Below are 24,863 nucleotides of genomic sequence, written 5' to 3'. Positions count from 1 at the left end.
CCTGTAATTCTCCTTTTTAGTGGGGGTCTGGCTAATTCATTATGCAAAAGGTACAATTGTATGGTTTGGAATTAAGGTAATGCTGGCTTCATAGAATGAGTCCGGAAGCTTTCCTTCCATTTCTATTTTTTGGAACAACTTGAGAAGAATAGGTATTAACTCTCCTTTAAATGTCTGGTAGAATTCCTCTGGGAAGCCGTCTGGCCCAGGACTCTTATTTGTTGGGAGACTTTTGATGACTGATTCAATTTCTTCACTAGTTTTGGGTCTGTTCAAAATTTTTATTTCTTCCCATTTGAGTTTTGGTAGTGTGTGGATGTCTAAGAATTTGTCCATTTCTTCCAGATTGTCCAGTTTTTTGGCAAATAATTTTTCATAATATTCTCTCATAATTGTTTGTATTTCTGTGGTATTGGTTGTGATCTCTCCTCTTTCATTCATTATTTTATCTTTTTGGGTCCTCTCTCTTTTCTTTTTGAGAAGTCTGGCTAGAGGTTTATCAATCTTGTTTATTTTTTGAAAATACCAGCTCTTAGATTTATTGATCTGTTCTACTGTTTTTTGGATTCTATATTGTTTATTTCTGCTCTAATCTTTATTATTTCTCTTCTGCTGGCTTTGGGCTTCCTTTGCTGCTCTTTCTAGTTCCCTTAGGCATGAGGTTAGGTTCTGTATCTGGGGTCTTTCTTACTTCTTGAGATATGCCTGGTTGGCAATGTGTTTCCTCTTAGCACTGCCTTTACTGCATCCCAAAGGGTTTGGATTGTTGTGTTTTCATTTTCATTTCTTCTATGTTTTAAAATTTCTTCTTTAATTTCCTGGTTGATCATTCATTCTTTAGATATTTAGAAAGAACGATGTTCTTTCACTTCCATGTATTTGGAGGCTTTCCGATTTTTTTTTTGTGGTCGATTTCAAATTTCATAGCATTGTGATCTGAAAATATGCATGGTATGATCTCAATCTATTTATATTTGTTGAGGGCTGTTTTGTGACCCCGTATGTGACCTGTTTTGGAGAATGTTCCATGTGCACATGAGAAGAATGTGTATTCTGCTGCTTTTGAGGTGAAAAAATATATATCTGTTAAGTCCATCTGGTCCAGTGTATCATTCAAGGCCATTGTTTCCCTCTTGACTGCCTAGATGATCTGTCCTTTGCCCTGAGTGGAGTATTAAAGTCACCTACAATTACAGTATTATTATTAAGTTTGCTTACGTTTGTGATTAATTGATTTGTATATATTTGGATGCTTCACATTGGGGACATAAACATTTATAATTGTTAGCTCTTTTTGATGGATAGACCTCTTAATTATTATATAATGCCCTTCTTCATCTCTTGTTATAGGATTTGGTTTAAATCCTAGTTTGTCTGATTAAGTATGGCTTCTCCAGTTTTCTTTTGACATCCAGTGGCATAAAAGATGGTTCTCCATCTCCTCACTTTCAATCTGCAGGTGTCCTCAGCTCTAAAATGAGTCTCTTGTAGGCAGCATATAGATGGATCTTGGGTTTTTATCCATTCTGATGTCCTACGTCTTTTGATTGGGGCATTTAGTCCATTTATATTCAGAGTGATTATTGAAAGATATAGACTTAGTGTCACTGTGTTATCTGTAGGTTTCATGCCTGTGGTGATGTGTCTGGTACTTTGTAGTCTTTGCTGCTTTCCTCTCTCTTGAGATTTCCCCTGTAGGAGCTCCTGGAGGGATGGTCTAGTGGTCATGAACTTCTTTAGTTTTTGTTTGTCTGGAAAAGCCTTTATCTCTCCTTCTATTTGGAATGACAGGATCGCTGGATAAAGGATTCTTTGGTGCATATTTTTTCTATTCAGCACATTGAATATTTCCTGCCAATCTCTTCTGGCCTGCCAAGTTTCAGTGGACAGGTCTGCCGCTACTCTTATGTGTCTACCCTTGTAGGTTACCCTTGTCCCTAGCTGTTTTCAGAATTCTCTCTTTATCTTTGTATGTTGCCAGTTTCACTATGATATATTGTGCTGTTGACCTGTTTTTGTTGATTTTGAAGGGAGTTCTCTGTGCCTTCTGGATTTGGATGGCTGCTTCCTCCCCTTGATTAGGGAAGTTCTCAGCTATAATTTGTTCAAATAAACCTTCTGCCCCTTTCTATCTCTCTTCTTCTTTTAGAACTCCTATGATATGGATATTATTATGGTTCATTGAATCATTTAGGTCTCTAATTCTCCCCGTGTGGTCTAGTAATTTCCTATTCCTCTTTTTCTCAGTTTCATCATTTTTCATAATTTTATATTCTATTTCACCCATTCTCCCCTCTGCTTCTTCCATCCTTACTGTACCTGCATCTCTAGTTTATGTCTCATATCATTTACGCATTTCTTAATTTATTGTGACTATTTCTTAGGTCCTTGCTCTCTGCAGCAATAGATTCTTTGCTGTCTTCTGTGCTTTTTTTCAAACCCAGCTATTATTCTTATGACTACTATTCTAAATTCTTGTTCAGATGTATTGTTTATATCTGTTTTGAGCAATTCTCTAGCTGTCCTTTCTTCCTGGAACTTCTTTTGAGGAGAATTCTTCCATTTCATCATTTTGGCTAGTTTTCTGTCTTTTATGCATTTTAATAGGTTGTTATGCGTCCCGCACCTGTGAGTACTACTATATTAAAAAGGTGTCATACTCTGTCCTGGCTCTGGCACCTCAGGAAGTGTTTTTGGAGTGTGTTGCATTCATTCGGTTGTTGTGACTCTGGTTGCTTATCTCCCTACTTATAGTGGTGGTTTGGACCTTCCACGAGATGTGCTTTGGTTTGTTCATTGAAGTAACCCTGGAAAAATGGAAAAGGGGGAGGGAGGGAGAAGCCTTATGCCATACAAAGAGAAAAATGACAGGGGAGGGGAAAAAAAGACCAGACAGAGAATCAAAGAAACTATAAGGCTTAATCCAGAAAGATAGAGAGGAAAACAAAGAGGAGGGAGATACAAAAAAGGTGTAAAAAGAGTAGAGTAAAAATGCCTGATTAAACAAACAAACAGAATAGAAAAGGAAAGAGAAAAGAGAGAAATAAATATATAATAAGAATTGGCCAAAAATCAAATCAGAAAAGGCAAAACCACAGGACAAGTGTCTGTTGGTTCCTGGGACCAGTGGCTGCACTTGGAGAAGCCGTCTGGCTCAGCCAGTGTCAGGGTCACTCCAGTGGATAAGCACTTACCAGGCATGGAGGGGCAGGGTTTGGTGTAAGTGGGTCCCACCTTCACTGCGGCCCGCTATCCTGTTCCCTGCAGCCCCACCAGTCTGGCGATGGGGGGAAATTTGTGACACCCGAGTCTCTCCGGACTGGGTGTCTCACACCACGCTGTTCAGGTGGCCCTCACAGAGTGGCGCGGGTGGCTGGCTTGTGCTGCTCCACAGATTCCGGAGCCTCCCAGGTGCTTGGCTGGGACTCAAACCCCGATGTCTTAAAGGATCCTGTTCTGCACAGACCTGGTTCTGGGGTAGCGCCAATCCACCCTGAAGACAAAGGGGCTGCGGCTGGTGCCGGCAGGGTCTTTTGTCCTTGGTGGGGGACAATACACCCTCTTCCCACAGCACTGCTTTCTCCCAGTGTGCCCCCGAGATCGCTACTGCGCTCCGTGGCTGGCTCCTTCCCCCCGAGGGGTGCACGCTGGCAGCTCCGGCCTGAAGAAGGTCACACAACCCTGAAAACTCGGATCTTCTCTCCTAAGGCTGTTTGCAAGGTAGAAACTGGCTGTTTCCATATTTTTCATTCCCTGGTCCATGGTCTGGAGAAGTTTTTCTCTTGTCCAAACACAACCCCATGCTTTCACACCCTCCCTTTCTCTTCCTTTTGTCTCCCCACCTAAGGGGTTCCCTCCCCTACATGCCTATGCCGTCCATTTTACCTTTCCCAGTTCACATACATGCGCCTCTGACCTGCCAAGCTGTCTCTGTACACGGAAGGACATGTTTCTGTCAATCCACAGCCTGGGTTCCTGGTGTTCCAAGCTGGCCTCCACCCGTTCTGATGCTCATGGTGCCTGGAAAGTCACCAAGTTATCGGGACAAGCCTGGTCAGCACCAGCATTTGACTCAGTAGACAAGGAAATGCTCATGGGCGGGTTACACCAATGGGTAAAACTTCCCGGAATGGGGTCTTTCTTCTCTCAGGCTTGCAGATGTTTAGGGGGAAAGGGAGAAGAAAAACCATCTGCAAGCCCGGTATGTAGAGTCTTGAATGTGTTGTAATTGAAAGTGAAGCCATGTGACTTTCTTCGTAGTCAAAGCTCCAGCATGTGTCTGTTTCCCTAAGCAATTGCACATTAGAGAAACAGGACATATAAGGATAGTGAAAATACGTTAGAGAAAGCGTCTGAAACAGCGGTGTGGGGGTGTCACTGCTGTTTATTTTTTTTTATTGTTTTAAAATGTTTTTATTTATTTCTAGGAGAGAGAGAGAGACAGCGTGAGCAGGGGAGGGTCAGAGAGAGAGGGAGTCACAGACTGAAACAGGCTCCAGGCTCTGAGCTGGCAGTCAGCACAGAGCCCGACGCGGGGCTCGAACCCACGAACCGCGAGATCATGACCTGAGCGAACGTCGGACGCTTAACCGACTAAGCCACCCAGGTGCCCCATTGCTGTTTAATGAAAAACAGGTAAAGCTCCGTACACAGACGTGGACCAAGCAGAGGTTTACAAGGGTTGTGGATTTATCATGTCTGCAGGAGCTGGAGCCCTTTGGTCCACTTCTTTAGCTTTTGATGACCTCAGTTAATGCAGAGGAAGATCTTGGAGAACCTTGGGGATCATTTCAGGTTCTTGGTGAAGTTGTTTATATTACTATACCAATTGGGGTTTGCCATAGACTGCAAGTTTGTGTCTCCTCAGAATCCCTATGTTGAAATCTACCTCCCAATGTGACAGTATTGGGAGGTGGGGCCTCTGAGAGGTGGTTGGTTCATAAGGGTGTGTTTATAAGCCCCTGAATCTGTGTTATCTTTGTTATAATAGCCCAAATGGGTGAATGCAGGGTTAATAAAAAAGAATATGGCAGGGGCACCTGGGTGGCTTAGTTGGTTAAGTGTCTGACTCTTGATTTCAGTTCAGGTCATGGGCTCATGCTTGTGAGATGGAGCACCATGTGGGGCTCTGCACCGAGCGTGGATCTGCTTGGGATTCTCTCTTTCCTTGTCTTTCTTCCCCTCCCCTGCTTGGACGCCTGTGCTCGCTCTCTCTCTCTCTCTCTCTTTCAAAATAAATAAACATTAAAAAAAAGAATATGGCAAATAACAAGCCACCAAAAGGCTCAAACCAACAAAAAACCACACACACCACACGCATATACACACACACACACACACACACACACACACACATACACAAAATCCTAGTGTAGGTAAAAATATGGAGCACATGAAACTCAGATACTTCTCTGGTCAAATGCAAATTGGAATAACCATTTTAGAAAACCATTAGATAATATCTATGAATACTGAAAATATATAATAAAACATACACTCAACAATTCTACTCTTGGGTGTATGTCCTTCTATACATACACTTTAACCAAAAGTCTTCTACAAGGACATTCTTTCATTGTCAGGGAAATACAAGTCAAAACCACAATGAGATATCATCTCACACCTGTCAGAGTGCCTAAAATTAACAACACAGGAAACAACAGGTGTTGGTGAGATTGTGGAGAAAGGGGAAGCCTCTTGCACTGTTGGTGCGAATGCAAACTGGTGCAGCCGCTCTGGAGAACAGTATGGAGTTTCCTCAAAAAGTTAAAAATAGAACTAGCCTACAGCCTAGCGATTGCACCATTAGATACTTACCCAAAGGACACAAAAATACTGATTTGAAGGGGCACAAGCACCCCAATGTTTATAGCAGTACTATCAGCAGTAGCCAAATTATGGAAAGAGTCCAATGTCCATTGAGTGATGAATGGATAAAGAAGGTGTGGCTTACGTATACAATGCGATACTACTCAGCCGTGAGAAAGAATGAAATTTTGCTATTTGCAATGATGTGGATGGAACTAGAGAGTATAATTCTAAGCAAAATAAGTCTGTCAGAGAAAGACAAATATTTTATGATTTCACTCATATGTGAAATTTAAGAAAAAAAAACAGATGAACATAAAGGAAGGGAAAAAAAAGGGAGGCAAACCACAAGAAATTGTTTTTTAAAGTTTGACTTTTTAAAATTTATTTTTGAGAGAGTGATAGAGAGAGAGTGCAAGCAGGGGAGGGGGAGAGAGAGGGAGGGGGACAGAGTATCCAAAGCAGGCTCTGTGCTGACAGCAGCACGCCTGATGCAGGTCATGAACTGCGACGTCATGACCTGAGCCGAAGTTGAACACTTAGCCAATGGAACCACCCAGGTGCCGCAAACCATAAGAGACTCTTGACACAGAAGAACAAACTGAGGGTTGATGGAGCAGTGGGTGGGGGATGGGGTAGATGGGTGATGGGCATTAAGGAGGGCACCTGATGTGGTGAATCACTGAATTCTACTCCCGTAACCAATACTACACTGTATGTCGACTACCTGGAATTTAAATGAAAACTTGCAGCAAGTGACAACAAAAAGATGCTCTTTGTGGCACGAAGAAGGCACTGGAAAGCACACAGACACACACGCACGGTAGCAGGGTCACATGAGCAGGGGGCACTTTCACACAATGGAATGGTATGGAGCAGTGAGAATGAACAATTCCACAGCTACGTGCACGGAACGAGCCCTGCAGAAAATTTGAGTGAAAGAAGCCAGAGCTGTGAGGACATAGACTCCGATTCTTTTTTGTATGAGGTTCAAAACAAAGCAAAAGTAAGTGGTGGTGTTAGAAACCATGGTGGCAATTACACTTGGAAGGGGCGGGGAGATTGGAAAGGGAGAAGAGAGGGCTTCTGGGTGCTGCTTACGCAGGGGCTTCAGTTTGTGAAAACGCACTGAGCTATCTGTTCACCATTTGGCTCCTTTCTCTTTCTTACGTGTCAAGTACCAATTCCAAAGTTCAGAAGACAAATATTGGGGCACCATGGTATTCGTTCATTTATAAACAGCTTTGTTGAGATATGTTTATTAGTATAAACAGATAAATGATAGGATAACGTCAGGAAAACACTGGGAGAGAAGGCACCATGATACACTTGTGATTACCTTTGACAGTGCATTGTTACATCTCGTTTAATATAATGTTTTAATTGGCGATATTATGAAGTCTGGCCTTTTCCTGACACTTTTCTCTATTTCTTTGGTGAAGATGGGGGAAGGGGGAAGGATGTTTCTGCTGCAGCTTACAGCACCTGTTTGGTCTTGTCCTATGAAATCGGTGCTTTCGTAGGTGAAAGTGATTGAGGATAGCCCATATACTAGGGTTCAACCTAATAGGCTTTTATTTGCACAATTTCCAGATATAACTATTACTTGATCTTCAAATATCATCTTTGAGTGGTGAAGTGTATAAAAAGATTTATAAATTATACGTATTCCCGATAAAATTTTCCATATTTTTTCATATCACCTAGAAACCATTAGCCATATGCAAGTTAAGATTACATACGTGGTTTGAATTATAAAAAAAATGTGTTATTGAGATGCAATAAGGGGCCAAGCGATTGTTTTCAAACTTCTGACCTCGTGTATTCCCAGCTGTGAGGAAGACAAAGGAGGAAAAGATACCATGGGATATACTGTGCATGGGAGTGGAGAAAGGTGACCTTGAGCCTGCAGCGCTGGGCTCAGGGGACAAAGGGTACTTTGCCTGTAGCTTTTGTGCCAAGGTGGAGGCGAAGCAGAGCTGTCACCTAAGATTTCTTCCTCCTCATGCTCTTTCCTCTCCTCCTCTTCCTCCTCCTCCTTCATGAAATATAAGTGACACATAACATCATATTCAGGCGTGTTACATACTGATGTGACATTTGCAAAATGATCGCCACCACAAGACTAGTAACCACTGGTCGTTATACAGAGTTGGAAAGTCTTTTTCTTTTGATGAGAACTTTTAAGATCTACCCTCTTAGCAACTTTCAAATATGCAGAACAAATATGCAGAACAGTCTTGTTAACCAGAGTCACCGTGCTGTGCACCACATCCCCAGGACTTACTTATTTATACCTGGAAGTTTGCATGTTTTGATCTTCACCCATTTTCCCCTTTTCTTTCACCAACTCGGTAACATTTTTCAATCATGAAAATAATCATGAGCTCTTAGCTCCATGAGGCAGAGCTGCAGAGTTTCCTTTAAGCCATTGGTCTCCAACTGCCCCATAGGCCAGTGGCCCCTAGCACCTTGTCACTTGTCATAGCCTGCAATGCAGCCCCTCCTGTTCTGTCCCCCGCAACGGTGATCTTTGGGAGGATCTGAGGATTCCGAAGGTTTTGCCTTTTTTTGTGAGTCCAAATCTTCCTGAGCAGAGTGTCAGTTTCCTTCAGCCCTTGTCACCTAGGAAACCTGTCTTAAATGTCACGTGGTACCAAGCTTGGCAGAACCCACTTCTTCTTGGCCACTGATCCATCTCCATTGGGTTCCAGGTTGTCTTCAATCTGGCAAATGCCTGAGGATCCATGACTTGGTCATCTTGAAACAAGCACCCTGTGGGAACATACGGAGTCATCCTTGGGATTTCCTCTGTTAGGGGGTGAGTCTGTCATCCTCAATGCCACCAGGCAGGTTGCTGTCTAACTGGACATGAATAGGTGCTTCAGGAGGCAGTGCATGTGGTGTCTCAGGTTTTCCTGGACAGGGTCCTCGCCTGTGGTCATTTGGCTATTTAGCTAATGACAACAATGCCCACAGTTTTGTCTGATTTGCCCCCTTTCTGATTCTCAGCGCATAAGTGTTGTCTAGAACAGAACTTCTGAGATTTCATGTGCACTTGAGTCACCTGGGATGTAATAAACTATGGATTATGATTTAGTAGGTCTGGGGTGGAGCCCAAGATGATGTATTTCTAATAATGCTTTTGGGAACCAGCTGCATCGGTATCATTGGAGAACTTGTCATGAATGCAGAATCTTGGGCCCTAATCCTGACCTGCTGATACATTTTCTGCATATTAACAAGACTCATAGGGGATTCAAGGGCACAGCCAACATGAAGAAGCACTGCTCAGGGACAAGCAGTGCAGGCCACAGCAGGAGACCTAGGCTGCAGGTGACTCTGCACAGACAGCAGCTGCGTTGGGCTCTGGGGGAGCTCTCTCATGCACCGGAGCCCGTGCAAGTTCCTCCAGACCAGTCTGGATCATTTATCCTTTTCCCTTACAGGTGACTTTGATGATCCACCACGCCTTGCTGTTTCCTGTTGCATAAACACTTTCCAACTCTGCTGTGGTCCACTAGGAACTCTTCCTACTTAACAGGCATCTGTTTTGTGCAGTGGGCCTCCTTCTCCCCACCTTACTATTTTTGCTCCCTAAAATTCCAGGGACCTCAGCCAGAGACGGGGTCTGGTGGGCAGGGACTGAGGACATTTTGTTGACCTCTAGCCACCCCAAGGCACCCTGGAGGAGTCACGTGACACCAGCATCTAGTTTCAGCTGCCAGCACCTCCAGACCCCCTTCCTAGAAGTCAGGCCCTGGGCTCCAGGAACGACGTGCAGGAGGGAAGCTTAGGAGAGTTTGTTGACCTAATAATGCCAGCATGACACTCGTATGAAAGCACTGGGGGTCACCTACATGTCTCCAAGTGACCAACTTTTAAGAAGATTTTTTTGGCCCCAATTTACTAATACCCCCCCCCCCCCCCACTGGCCTGGTGTGGCTCCCTTCTTCTCACCAAGACAAGCTCCACTTCGTAGAGATTCATCAAGGCAACAGGGAAGGAGGCTTTGAAAAATGCATCCTGTTCTAGGGGACTTAGCTCTTCCCTCCACGTGTGTTGGAAGTCATTAGGCTTTAACACTTCCAAATTACGTACATCAGCTGAGACGTGTGTGTGTGTGCACACACAGGTGCACGTGCATCTGCAAATGGTAGTGACGGTGGTGTGATCAGGTAAGGGCAGCGATCACATTCCAGTACAAGTGGCCAAGACAAAAGGAAAATCATGTGCCAACACAGTCATTTAGCTTTGGAGAAAAGCTGTCCAATCCTAGTTCTGATAAGAAGAGAATGAGAAGGGGTGGGTGTCAAGTTTTCTACTCTTCTGCGTATCCTCTAAATCTGTTTGAATATTAACCTGTCTGGTTAGGGGCTCCTGGGTGACTCAGTTGGTTAAGTTTCCAATCTTAGTTTTGGGTCAGGTCATGATCTCACGGTTTCATGAGTTTGAGCCCCACATCAGACTCTGCACTGATAGTGTGGAGCCTGCTTCGAATTCTCTCTCTCTCTCTTCCTCTCTCTCTGCCTGATCCCTGTTCATGCTGTCTCTGTCTCTCTCAAAATAAAATAAATAAACTTAACAAAAAAGCCTGGCTAATATTACATCTCTTGAAATATCAGGTCTTAACTTGCTACCATTTCTCTGTGTGTAAGTTATCATTGACATTAAATAGGTTACATCCCTTTCCTCACTGAATTACCCCTCCCATCTAGCACCCTGCTCTCTCCACCATTAAAACACATGCCCCTGTAATAAAGTGGGGCATCTTTATGAGGGATGGGGACCGAGCTTGCAATGGAGTCTTCACTCGACTAGCAGAAATGTTTGTTCTCAGAGGTGAGTCTTCTCTTCCTGCCACCTGGTGCGTACTGTCCTGTCTACCAGGAGCACCTAGTCCCTGAGGGTGTTCGGGCTTAAGGGGAGACATTAAGATGGGGTCATCTATTCCTGGATTCTTGGTGCTAAGGCTTTGGCTCGTCAGCATCGAGCACGGGAGGGGCCCCTGTGTCATCATCTCCAGCACCCTCTCTCTGTCCCGTGGAGCACCAGCCAGAGCTGCACATGGGGAGGCGGAGCCCCATCTGGGGAACGGGAGGGGGTAAGGGTGGAGCTTGCTTAGTGAGGGCTCTGCCCCGTGAACCAGGGCAGTGCTTACAGATCTCCACTCAAGGGCACTGTGATCCCAGTGTTGTTCGGTCCCCTTCAACTGGGCCCCTGGGCTGGTGACCCGCTGGTCCACTCTTCATGATCAAACTCTCAATGTGCTGGTTGAGAAAGGAAAGGATTTTCCAATTTCCTCAAGGATGGAGTCCTTGAGGCAAGTGACTGGCATGCCTGCTGTCTGTGCACGGACACAACACTGGGTGCCCTTGACCACTGGGGGCGGTCACGTGAATGGGGAGAAGTGTTCCAGTCTCTCTCTCCCTAGATCGATCCCTTGCGGGTGTGATACAGGCTGGATCTACCTTTCTCATGGGGCCTTGGGCCTGGGGTGGAGTGCCTGGCCCAAGAAGCCACACCCAAAGTGACAGTGGGATCCTGCGTGGCCTGGTGTCATAGCAGCCTCAGCCGAGCTCTGGAGGAGCTTTCAAGAGAGAGGAGGAAAATGAGGAATGGGCCTCACCAAGGGCAGAAGTGACCCCAATCCAAATTTGGAGCATTTGGAGGACGGCACAGGCCAGCCTCTGTAGCAGCAAACAGAGGCCCGGCAGCCCTCGTGTTCTCCCCTCCACCACGCTCCGGGGATGAACACAAAACCCGTTTTCCATCAGCTCGTAACGAGCTTAAATAACCATAAGCGTTATTTAATCCGATGGCTCCACATTCCTTCCCTTGTGTGTGTGTGTGTGTGTATATGTATTATGCAGGATCCAAAGTCACTTGATGCCATGAGGAAAATAAAAACTCTGCATAGGGCAGAAATCATTTGCAAGGCCCATCTGGGTTAGAGCGTGCTCGAACAGCCCTCACAGGTCCACACCAGCCCCTCCCCCTTTGAAGAGCTGCGTAACAAAAGGGCCTGGCTGGGTGCATTATAATTTGCTCCAACTAGTTCCAAAGTACTCATATTTTCAATGGTGCGAAGGGAAATACTAATGCCACAGGACGTGGGCATTGTGCTTAGAATAAATACCCGCACAAAAGCTGAGCGCGGGTATTTCGGATGTCTCGTTGGGGAGGATGTAATTACGTTTCCTTTAGAGAACACTTTGAAGTGGGAGGCTGACTGTTTTCTATAAAGGCAACATTCCCGGTCAGCTGAGCTGCCAGTTGTAGAATTCAGGCAGGATCAGTTAATTTCCACGCGGAGTGAAATCTATCTTTCAAGAGGGAGGATGTCATCCTTTCTCTGGCTGTTTGAAATCAAGCACCGACTCACCTGTGGGGATGAGGTACGGTGTTCATTGGGGCCTGGGGGCTCCCAGGTCCCCCGCAGGTCTGGGCTGCTGAGCACAGCCCACCCAGGGTGTCTGGCTGGTATCAGCTTCTGTGTGGGTCCGGGGCTCTCCGAGTCTCACAAATGGTGGAGCATGGCTGGTGGGGTGAAGCCCCTCATCACACGGCGGGTGGTTGAACATCAAGGGTAGAAATGCTGCTGCACGGTTTCTCCCCATCCCACGTCAGAGGGCTCAGAGGAGCTGCTTCGGATTCTGCATCTCCCTCTCTCTCTGCGCCCCCCCCCCCACTCACACTCTGTCTCTCAAAAATGAGTAAGTGTTAAAAAAATTAAAAAATACTTGGCTCTAATTGTGAATGCATTAGTTAATTAATTGTGGAGTGTGTTGCAAGAGAGAAGTCCGGGAAAATGTAGAATGTCAAGGGCAGAAGCACTCTCGGCACCCCACTTCCTGGAGGAGCCCTCTCTTCTCATGCCACGTGTCGGCACTACCCCCCCAAAATGGGTCTCCCTGATCATAGTTCATCCTTGGAGCTGTTTTATTTTTAAACATGGTAAATATGAAGGGAGATTTTTCAGAGGGAAATTTGTAGCTCTAAAAGGGTATAGTTAAAAGAAAAAAAGGCTAAGAATCAATGAGATAATTGTAGTCAAAAAGTTAGAAAAAGAATAGCAAATTAACCCCTAAGAAGTGTGGAAAGGAGGAAATGGTAGAGATAAGCTCAGAAATTAATACAATAAAGACCTTACAGGAGCTGATTCTTGGAAAATGACGAAGCCCTGAGGGGAATGGTCATGGAAAAGAAGAAAAGGCGTACATAACCAACATCAGGGGTCAGGATGGGCTTCCACTTCAGGTCTTCCAGATGTTAAAGATTGTAAGAGGATATTGGCAGCATCAATCAATGTGAACATTTGGACAAATCAAAGGAATTCCGCAAGATATACAACTTACCAACCTGTTACAGGAAGAAATAGATTCTGAATCGTTTTCCATTGCTTTAAGAAGTTAAATTGGAAACCGAAATCCTTTCCACAAAGAAAACTCAACTCGCCCGTAAGGCTACCAAGACTTTAAAGAAGACGTAATGCTGATCTTGCAAAACTTCTTGCAGAGGATTGAAAAAGAAAGAATCCTTTCCTACTGATTCAATGAGGTCTTCGTATGAAAAGCCAACAAGAACATTGCAAGAGAAGAAAGTTATAGAGGAGCTTTACTTAAGAAGGTAGATGGAAATGTTCTATGCAAAATGTTACCAAAGATAATATGCTTATAAAAAACACCCCTCAAATGCAACCTTTTATTTGAACATGCAAGGCGGGTTTAACACTCCAAACGTCGATTACTACACGTGGGTCAGAACAAGTAAATTATAGCCTGGTGGTAACAGGACCAAATGTGACAGAAAAATTGTAGCAAAGGACACAAAGGAAAAACTAGCTGCTACCCAGGACACAGCAAGGTGTAACCACAAAGAACAAATTGGTAAGCTCAGTTACATTCACATTAAGAATTGTTCATCAGGGGCGCCTGGGTGGCTCAGCTGGTTAAGGGTCCGACTTCGGCTCAGGTCATGATCACGGTTTGTGTGTTCGAGCCCCGCATTGGGCTCTGTGCTGACAGCTCAGAGCCTGGAGCTGCTTCGGATTCTGCATCTCTCTCTCTCTCTCTCTCTACCCCTCCCCCACTCACGCTCTGTCTCTCTGTGTCTCAAAAATAAATAAAAGTGTTTAAAAAAACACAACTGCTCATCAGGACTCCACGAAGGCCTGAAAGCCTAAGCCGGACAGAGGGAGACAGTATTTGCAGCCCATGCACCTGCAAACAGCTTCTTTCTAGAACACAGAAAGAACGCTAAAGCTAGTAAAGAGAAGATAGACAACATGGCAGAGAACCGGGCAAGAGACATTATCAGGCATTTTACAAAAGAGCAGATCCAAACGATCCCTAAGCACATGAAAAGGTGAGGAGCCTTGGCAGTCAGCCGGAAGAAGGAAGTTAAAGTCACTGTGGGGTGCCATGACACCCGCGCTGGATGGGTGACCACCCAAGGGGCCAGCTGTGCCACGTTGGAGGAAATTGGCAGTGCCCCCCACACTTGAGGGTGCTCTGGGGTGAGCAGCTCTGAGCTCCAGCTGTTTACCTTTTCATAAGCACCGGGACTTGCATCTCTTAGGATAAAAACCTGGGCACTCTGGTGACATTTGCTGGGTAGATGCAGAGCGTTTGGTGGCTTGTGAAGGACACTGTGCTGTGATATTCTGGGTGCCTTCTCAAGGCCACATCTGGAGCCCACTGGTTTGCGAGGCCACGGTCTTCATATCACACGTGTCCCCCATGACTGTTAGGTTCCAGGTTTACAAATCCCTCATCTCTGGGATGTTTCTTTCCTGAGGCCCCTGGGAATGTAGAGCTAGAAGGATGTTTATGGAGTTCACCCCAGGGCTTCTATGGACGGGGGAACACACACATGGGGCTCATAGGACGGGCCCCAGATCACCCCTGTTCAGTCTCCATCTTGCATGGTCATGTGGTGCTGGGGGCAGCCCTGTGACTTTGGGAAGACCATGAACCTCTCTGAGCCCTGCTAGTAGAGTGGGGTAAACAGTCTTGGTTTTCGGTGGAGATGCACTTCCATCCTGGCCTGCAGCAGCGGCCCTTCCTGCCCCTCCCTGCTGCATGTGGGAGCTGTGGGGGTGTGCGGCAGCCTTTCCTGTTGTGAGAAGCAGGAAGCGGATGTTTTCATAGCATACTGGCTCCACGTAAGCGCCTGGTCCCGCCCCTCTGGGGCCAGGAGCACCTGCTTGGTCATCTCCCGCATTTGCTGCTTCCCGTCCCCGCTGCAGCTCCGGGTGAAGGGTGAGGCTCAGGGATGTGAGGGCTCTAAGCATCTGCCATCAGGCTTACTGTGGAGATGGGGGCTTGTGGGAGGTGTGTGTGCACACGTGTGCATCCATGTGGATGTGTACATGTGGGGTTCGAGTACGTGTGTATGTCTACTTGTTCACATGTGTGGGATGCATCAATACATGTGTATCTTTGTATGTGTGTTTGTGTGTCTGTATGTGTGTTGTGTGTGTGGTGAGCTCTGTGTGTGTGTTTGTGTGTACATGCGGTGTGTGTATGTGCATGTATGTGCATGTGTGTTTGTGTGTGTGGCTGGACTGGCCCAAGGTCACTCAGCTGGTCCATGGATTTGGACCCCGCCCACCTGGTCTGCACTACCTCCTGAGAAGCCACACCCCTTCACAGTGCACTGGCTGGTCTTCCTTCCCAGGCAGGCTGGGGCTCGGGTAGATCCAGACCCCAAAACTGGCCCCCAACGAGGGAAACAGAGTCGAGGGAAAGGGTTAGAGGTGGAGGCTGGTGGGGGGGGTGCTGCAGAGAGTCTTGGTTTATTCACAAGACCCTTGCACCTGCACAAGGAGGCAGAGGCTCCCCGACTTATTTCAGCAGCACTGTTAGCTCATGAAGGCACACACCTGCTCTGTGGGTCTACTTTGGGCATTAAGAGTAATCAAGCAGCAATTCATGTTCACGGAGAATACAGGTGGTGCTGGGCACCGTGACCTGTGCCCTGGTCATTGCTGGGCTTCCTCATCGCGGCATCACAGCGGGGCAGAGACTAAATGCATGCCCACTGGGTACTGGGAGCAGGCAGAGCCGGTAAGGGCGAGAGCTGGGGACAGACTCTGCACTGGGTCTGCCAAAGCCTTTGCTCTAAACCATCATCAGAATTGACTGTAGGGACTTGATTTCTAAGATCTTAATCCCTGGGCTAAAAGAAAGAGTGGGGCACTGCGCCTGGCATGCGGAGGAACTGGGTTAGTTGTTTTGGGCCAGAAGACTGTGATTTGACAACAAATTGGAGTGTGGGGGAGCCCAGAATGCCCCCGGACTCCTGCGCTCCCTTTCCCTCCCCAAAGCGCACAGGAAGAAGTGTACCCCAGAACAGCTACCGGGCAATAAACCCTTACTGAGTGCACCCGCTGTGCCAGGGCCCTAAACACACTGTCTTCGGTAACTACCCAGCACTAGGAGGAGCCGTTCCGAAGGGCTAAAGAATCAGATAGACCTGCCACTTGTGTAGGGAGTCTCAGAGTCTCCATCTGAGAAGGGCCTCCGCAGGGATGAAGCCAGACAGCGGCCAGTTCTATTCCAGGGACCAGTTCAGGTTCTCCATCACACACACCCACTGTGTGATCTGGCTTTGCACACTCGTTGTACACCATTTTATGAATGTCTCCTCCTTGACTCGACTGCAAAGCACCTTGCTCTGTATCCCTTTGCTGGTATGTAGAAGGCACTCAATACAAGACTTGGAAAATGAGCAAGAAAACACAGCTCTGCTGCTGCTGTGAATTTTAATGAGACGGAATCATTCCAGAACCGTGCATTAAGGAATGATTCTAATGGAGGGTATTTGGGTGCTTGGAGACCTGTTTTGGGCCGAGGTCCTTAAGGTTTTCCAAATCTCACTGCTCAGGTCACTGCTAGCTTGGTTCAAGCCCATTGCCTCTTATCTTCCTCTGCCGTTGTTAGCATCACCCTGTTCATCTCTGGAGGTCTTGACTTTCAAGGACATAGGGAATCACTTCTCTCAGATGTTTGTGTCCCCTAGTGTCATTAGTGGCTGCAACTAAGTGTCACGCTTGTGAAATGGCCATGTGATACCTACCACAGGTATTGCTTTTTTGTTACATGTGGACTTGTGCATAGGGAGACTCCAGATGGCATTAGGGGGTTCTAGACTTGTTTTAAATGGAGATGTTTGTGTAGGCCCCGGTGGCCTCGGGAACATCTTTTAAGAAATGTCGTGTTGTCACACTCAGGTTCTGAACCCAAAACCTGTTCATTCCCCAGGGCAGGACACGTGCAGAACCACCAAGAGCTTTAATTCCACTTTAATCAGATTCCATTCCATAGAACACTCCCTTAATGAGGGTTAATGGCATTAATTACTGTCCTCTTCACTTAAGAACATGGTCAAGAGGAGCTAAATGTCACATAATGGCCCCGGAATAGCTCAGGCCCCAGCAGAACTCCCTAGAAGAGTCTATTGCCCTTCTTTCGCCAGCCCCCTCTGCCCTCCACTCCACACTTCTTATTTTCCCTTCCTCACGTCATTCCTCCCATGTCCGTGGATGTACACAGTGTTACCTTTCCAGGGGATTTGGGATTTCACACACTGACTGCCGACAGGCTCATAGTTCCAGAACCTTCCCGGTGGATGAGGCTATAAAGGGCATTCTTCCTGAAGGACATGTGTGCTGGACAACTCTTCCGAGGGCAACCCAGCAAGAGCCGCTTAGATGAAAATGGGCAGGTAATGTGACCTGGTGACATTCCTGCTAAAAGTTTATCTCACAGACTTTTTTCCCCAAGATGAAGGTATAAAGGTATTCATTCTGGCATTGATGGAACACAAAAGGGTGTATGTAATCTCAAAGACTGGGTATGCTGTAAAAAGAAATAATTATGCTATAATCTATCATCTATCTATCTATCTATCTATCTATCTACCTACCTACCTACCTATCTATCTATATCTATTTTTTAATGTTGTTTCTTAAATTTATTTTTGAGAGACGGAGACAGAGCATGAGTAGGGGAGGGGTCAGAGAGAAAAGGAGACACAGTATCTGAAGCAGGCTCCAGGCTCTGAGCTGTCAGCACAAAGCCTGAATCAGGGCTCGAACTGGGATCACGTCTCTGTGTGAATGTGCCGTGGGAAAGAGCAGGAGACATTGGGATGCAGTTAGGGCATCCTTACCGGTTACTCTAAAGCTGGGCTATTAAATACATTAGTCACACTGGCTCCATGAAGCCATTTAAATTAATAGCAGGTAAAAAAACATCCAGTTCTTCAGTTGGACCAGCCACATTTCAAGTGCTTAATAGCCATGTGGGACTGTTGGCCACTCCTGTGAGTGAACACAGACCTCAACCACCATTTTGATTGCTGTGGGAGGTTCCATTGGATGGGAGCTTCTGGGACACACATTTATGTGTTCCACTTCTGCCATTTAATTACTGCTTTTTTAAGGTTTATTTATTTTGAAAGATAGAGAGACAGAGAGAGAGAGAATGCTCAGGAGGGGCAGAGAGAGGAGAGGGAGAACCCCAAGCAGGCTCTACACGGTCAGTGCAGAGCCCGAACCAGCTCAGACTCAAGAACCCTGAGATCATGACCTGAGCCAAGATCAAGAGTCAGATGCTTAACTGACTGTGCCACCCTGGTGCCCCCAAATTATTAATGGTTTATTAAGCTTTACCAACACAGATTTTATGAGTTCTGGTCAAATGCACTTGTCATGAAATTAAAACCAAGGTCCGTGGTACTGTCTACTTGTAACATTTTCATAATGCTTATTTACAATCCTCGTGATTTTCATTTCTTTACAAGCCAGATCCAATCTTTTGTAATGAACATCAAATTTAGAGCCTTGAAGTCTCTTCTTGGCTCATAGCCAAGGGTGTGTTTCCCATGCGATGAGATTGTACCAAGGGGCTTGGTACAATCACCCAGGACACATGGAAGTTGAACCTCTCCATGAGTGGGGTTGAGCTGGGAGTCTGCCCAACTCTTGAGCCTTGGCCAGACACGGGGTGACCCGGGTAGTGGGGGGCAGGCCCACACTCTGTTGAAACCAGTTCCTTCAGGAAGAGAAGGCAAGTCTACTGCAGGCCAAAGCTGGGGTTGTTGACGCACCCAGACTGGGGAGGCTGTCTTCCAGTGTGCGTAGGGCACATCCCCAGCGAGTGGACCCGTAGGCCTCCTCTCTCCATCCTACTTTGTGCCTGTGCAGACTCAGGCTGAGGGAGACGTGCTGTTGGCCAGAAGACACCCAGAAAGCACACGTGGTTTTAGGCATTGAAGAGCTAACCTACCAGGAATCCGGGAAAACTGGAGGTCAGCTTGGCCTACAGAGAGGGAGATTCCACAACTTCCTGTGCTGTGACCAGAACCATCAGATAGGGTATTCTGAAATCTCAGATTAAATTCATTTCAAGTCTGTGTCCTCTGATGGCGTTCTCACCACAGCTCTGAGGTGAGTTACTTACTGTCTTCCACCAAATAACCTTTCACATTCATACAAAATTTGTTTATCTCTTGATCCTTATTCTTCTATTCTTTTTTGAAGTTTATTTAGAGAGAGAGGGAGAGGGAGAGCAAGCAGGGGAGGGGCAGAAAGGGATGGAGAGAGAGAATCCCAAGCAGACTTCACACTGGCAGTGTGGGGTCTTACATGGGGCTCGAACTCACAAACCATGAAATCATGACCTGAGCGAAAGCCAAGAGTCAGATGCTTAACTGAATGAGCCACCCAGGCGCCCCTAGTCTTGTTCTCATTTAGCATTTCTTACTTCATTTAGGCTTCCTCTTTTCCACATTTACTTTATGTTCCCATAATGCTTTTCTCCCGCCATCAGTCTGCCCGTGTTCCCATGCTTGTTGAGGGCAGCAGGCTGGGAGTGAGAAGGACTTTGGTCCCACTGTCCCAGATGTCCACTGTGTGACCCTGGGCCTTAGTTTCCCCAACTTCAAAGTCAGTAGATTAAACTCGTGAAATTTAAGCATCTTTTTTTAGCTTCAGCAACCAAATTACTGAGTCAGTTCAAAGACAACAGTTTTATTCCATTATATAAAATATATTAATTGATCAAAGACTTAATGTATTAAAATATGTGCAAGATAATATACAGTATATATGGATTACTACAAAGCCCGAGTGTTGGTGACAGATTCAAGCTACTTACTAGTTTGTCAAATCAGTGTATTTTCTAAATATTACATGTTAAATTTGGTGTCTTGTATTGGTGAGCTGGAAAGATTGTGGAGTGTGTAAGGAGTGGATTTCAGTTATATACAAGCTTTACATAGATTAAGAGGTAGTTATAAGCTCTAGAAACAATTGCTATGGACATTGAACTTGGTGTACAGCATGCAAAGATCTGAGTGAATGCAGGGGCTGATGAGCTCATGGTGTTGGCCTGGTCTTCTTTAGACAGGCGACGGTGAGCCTTCTCCCTGGCGAGCCAGGGCCACCTCCATCCCTGATACACTCAAGGATGGTTCTTGAGAAAGGTGTTACTTTTTCTTCTTCTCCTTTTTTCCTTTCTTTTCCTTCTTTTCTCCTTTCCCCTTTTCCTTTTCAGCGATTCCTCCTGTTAGCGCCAAGGTTCGCTTTTTACCCATAGGGGTTTTGGAATACCAGTCCTGAAATAAAACAGATTTTTAGGAAAATGTCAAAATGACACATATTCACTCAAATATTCTTTTTTTAAATGTTTATTTATTTTGATAGAGAGAGAGTAAGTGAGGGAGGGGCAGAGAGAGGAGAGAGAGAATCCCAAGCAAGCTTGGAGCTGTCAGTATGGAGCCCCATGTGGGGCTTGAACTCACAAACTGTGAGATCAGGACTTGAGCCGAATCCAGGATTGGATGCTCAACTGACTGATACCCAGGGGCCCCTCAGTGGAATATTTTTAAAAATAGAGAAAAGCTTGCTAAGAAGGAAGAGGCAAGCAGCCATTAAAATTTAGACATTTAATGTATTTTAAATACAAATTCTTTCTCAGTGAGTTTTCCAACCCGTGTTTTGACACAACTTGCAACTTCTACCTCAAGGAGTTAACAGTATCAGAGAATCGCAGACCAAATCTGACTAGCGGCCCTTCCCAATGAGTCTCCTAGCTTTCCGGGGATCTTACCCGATCCTGAGGGCATGGGCTTTCTTGGTCTCCTGAATAGCCCTGCCCGGTTCACACATGGCCACCAGTCTAGCTTCTAGCGGCCACATGGGAGCCACGAAGAGGCCACACGGATGCGCCGAGGGGGACTATTGAAAACATGGCAGAAATACTGGGACCGACATACCACCTTGTGGCTGCGACTGGTCCTGAGGATGCATTTTCTCAACCTTCACTTTTCATTTGAAAGCTGAGAAACATTTTTAGTTCATAAACTTCAGAGTAGTAATAATATTTCACTGAGTGACTATCCTGCAAGTGGTTTATCAATTCTCCTATTAACGGACATTTAAGCCGTTTCCAACTTTTTGTTAGGAACGATGTTGACGTGCACAATTTTTACATATCTCTTTGTAAACTTATGAGAAAATTTCTCTGGAGAATATCCAGAGAAGTAGAATTCCTGGGCTGGTAGGGCGTGCGCATCTTCAATTTTGCTGCTTATTTCTTAACTGCTCCCTGGAGTCGCTGTGAGTGGGAGGCTATTTCAGTCTACGTAAGTCTTAAAATGTCTTTATTTTTTCCTGTCTCCCGAGTGCTAGCTTAGTTGGGGATAAATGTTAGGTCTATGGTTACTCTTCCGTAGCACTTTGCAGAAATGATCATACTATCTTCTGGTATGGACTGCTGTCAAGGAGCTGCCTGAGCTCTTCATTGTTGGGTTTTTGTAGGCAACCCGCCATCTTTAAAGACTGGGTTGTTGTCTTGTTCTTAGATTCACAATAATGTATGTGATGTGGATGTGTTTTTATTTGTCCCATCAGTCACTTGGAGTTTGTTTTCGATCTAAGAACTTACGTCTTTAATTCAAGAAGAATTTCAGCAAAGTATTTCTTTAAATCATCATTCCTCTGATATTTCTTTTATTCTCTTTCTCTAGAACTTCTGTAAGTTGGGTGTCTTAATTGCAGTTTATAGATTTATAAACTATATAAAACTATAAATAGAAACCATATAAATCTATATATACTATATATACACTATATATAGTTTATAGATTTTTATCTTTTTGTTTTTCTGTGCTGCCTCCAATCCATGAATTTGCTCTTTGACCATGTCTAGTCTAGAGTTCATACCTCTCTTATTCTTTTTTTTGCTATTTTAAGTTATTATATTTTAAATTTCTTTTTTCAAGACTCTTATTTTTAAGTAATCTTTTCTTCAAGACTCTTATTTTTAAGTAATCTCCATTTTAAAAACCTCTTATTTTTAAGTAATGTGGGGCTTGAACCCACAATCCAGAGATAAAGACGGACACACTCCACTGACTGAGCCAGCCAGGCACCCCTGTATTTTTTTATTTCTAAGCTTTCTTTTTGTGATTTTTCTCCCATTATTATCTCTTCTTACTCCATTTCTGCCTGTCTTTGTTTCAAAACTTTGTGTACATCTCTAATGGAAGTGAAGCCTTCATTTATGTTTTTGAACGTATGAATTATATCAATTTAAACATCTTTGTCAGGTCGTACTTAGCTCTAGATTTCCTAAAATGTTTTGGAATTTTTATTTTCAGGTTCATTTTGAGTGGGAGTGTTTTGGTTGTATCTCTCTCATTATTTTTCCCTCTCTCAAGTGCTTCCACACAATCCTCTAAAGCCAAATCCAGAAGCACATCTTACAATGAGGCTCTGCCGTGATGTTGACCTGCCACAGATATGGTGGACAGGGCAAGGTTTAGTCTCTTCATTTCCCAGCCCTGGTTTTTCTCTGTGCCACATGCCAGGCATATAGTTGTCCCTGTGTTTGAGATTTATCTTTGTTTCTGGCACTTGGGGATTTTTCTCATCTTTCTTTTAGCTTTGGTTCTGTTTTCAATATAAGGTGAGGTGGCCACGTACTTCAGGTGATGGACTCCTACCAATTTATTTATACACAGTTTTGGGCCATCTGGGTGGCTCAGTCGGTGAAGAGTCTGACTCTTGATTTCAGCTCAGGGTTCGAGAGATTGAGCCCAGCATCAGGCTCTGTGCTGATAGTGTGGAGCCTGCTTGGGATTCTCTCTCTCTCCCTCTCTCTGCTCCTCCCACCTTGATCTCTGTCTTCCTATCTCTCTTCCCCCACCCCTGCTTGCATGCTCTCTCTCTCTCAAAATAAATAAATAAACTTTATAAAAAAAGATTATGGTTAATAAAAGTGTCTGGACTATGGTTTGAACTTCAGCCTTGTTCCTTTTTAGCTGTGTGATTACAAGCAAGTCATTTAGACTCTTTTTTTCCCCTGCTGTAGTAAATTACCATAAACTCAGTGATGTAAAACAAAACAGTTATTATCTTTCAGTCCTGAAGTTCAGAAGTCCACAAATGGGTCTCACTGGGCTAAATCAAGGTGTCTGCAGCCTGTGTTCCTTTCCCGAACAACAGGGCAGAATCTATTTCCCCATCGTTTGCATTTTCCTGAGACCACCTGCTGCTGTGGCTTGTGGCTCCTCCTTCATCTTCAAACTGGCTTCAGACTTCACCTTCAACTTCCTTGGTCTCTCTCCTGATTTTTTCTTCCACTTTTTTATGATTACATTGGACTCACCAGTATGTGTCAGGATAATTTGTCTTAGGTTCAACAGATGAACAGCTTTACTCCATCTGCAACCTTAACTCCCCTTTGCTATATAACCTAACCTATTTACAGGTCTAGGGACTCTGATGTAGACATCATTCCGGGAGGCACTATCCTGTCCACCACACCTCTCTATGACTCCATTTTCTCATTTGTAAATTGAAGGGATGATGAGGTTTAAATGAGTTAACAGAGTGCCTGGCACAGAAATAGTCAGCAAGTATTGGCTAACCTTATTAAGATTATTATTATTAGTTTTTAAATGTTTACTTATTTATTTTGAGAGACAGAGACAGCATGAGTGGCAGAGAGGCAGAGAGAGAGGGAAAGAGAGAGAATCCCAAGCAGGCTCCACGCTGTCAGCACAGAACCAGATGAAGGGCTCAAACCTACACTGTGAGGTAATGACCTTCATGACCTGAGCTGAAATGAAGAGCCAGAGGCTTAACCGACTGAGCCACCCAGGTGCCTCTAACATTATTAGGATTAGTACCGCCATTATCCTCAAACATTTTTTCCATCATGTTCACAGAGCAGGGTGCAGTGTGTTTGGAGAATCCTCAAGACCCTGGTCTGACACGATGTCAGAAGCACAGTTAGGTCAAATTTCACAGGACAGAAATGATTGACCTGATCACAAGGTGCTATAGTCACAGCATCATGTTATTAAGCAGTGTGATGTAACAAGTCCATCTGTCCATCTGTTCAATAAATTTGCTACTAAACAAATTCATTGAAATTGTAGTTGGGACCTGGCGCTGGGGCCAAGCTCTCGAGGTATTGATAAGAAGCAGAAATTGACGGGGCAAGGGGATTAGTAGTAATGGTGGTAAAATGATTTAGTTTCCTCAAAAAAAAAAAAAAAAAAAAAGGAATAATGTGATCAAATATGCCAAGAATGGAAGGGAAAAGCATATATGTTCTCATCCAGGTTATGCAATGGCAGCATGTCTTTCCCATGAATAGCGTGATCACTTATAGTTACCAGACCTCAAGCACCTGGAACAGAGAAATGTCTACAAATCACTTTGGAAAGTTAAAAAGCCAGCTAAGAGAAAGCACAGGTTCTGCTACCCTAAACTCAGCTCCTCAGAATAAGGAGGAAAATGATTATTTTAGAAGGGCAAAAAGGAATTGGGAATTTCGGAAGAGAATGCGATGTATCACAGGAAGAGGCTAAATATTTGCAGTTAATTCTAAGAAGATTTAAACAGTCAACAAGAGCATTGATTCAAATCCTTGGCAGAAACTCCAGCTTGGAGTTGGAAATATCTCTTTTCAGTTTTGCAGACTATAGCTGATGGGCCAAATCTGGCCCACTGCATGTTTTTTTTTTTTTTTTTT

The 24,863-nt window shown here is 44.9% G+C and overlaps 1 protein-coding gene across 1 annotated transcript in view; it reads right to left on the bottom strand.

Annotated features, from left to right (window-relative positions):
* Positions 1 to 19,909: 19,909 nt before the first annotated feature.
* The window catches only part of DRC11 (dynein regulatory complex subunit 11), a 148,046-nt gene continuing 143,092 nt past the window's right edge, over positions 19,910 to 24,863 (bottom strand). The window contains exon 19 of the mRNA XM_077758417.1: positions 19,910 to 20,433. Within this exon, the coding sequence (XP_077614543.1) occupies positions 20,305 to 20,433 (129 nt within the window). The 3' untranslated portion in view covers positions 19,910 to 20,304. The remainder of the gene's footprint in view (positions 20,434 to 24,863) is intronic.

This window comes from Crocuta crocuta, unplaced genomic scaffold, assembly GCF_008692635.1.
Source record: "Crocuta crocuta isolate KB4526 unplaced genomic scaffold, BGI_CrCroc_1.0 scaffold290, whole genome shotgun sequence".
In the NCBI taxonomy this organism is placed as follows: Eukaryota; Metazoa; Chordata; class Mammalia; order Carnivora; family Hyaenidae; genus Crocuta; species Crocuta crocuta.
This window is presented reverse-complemented; position numbering and strand designations above follow the sequence as displayed.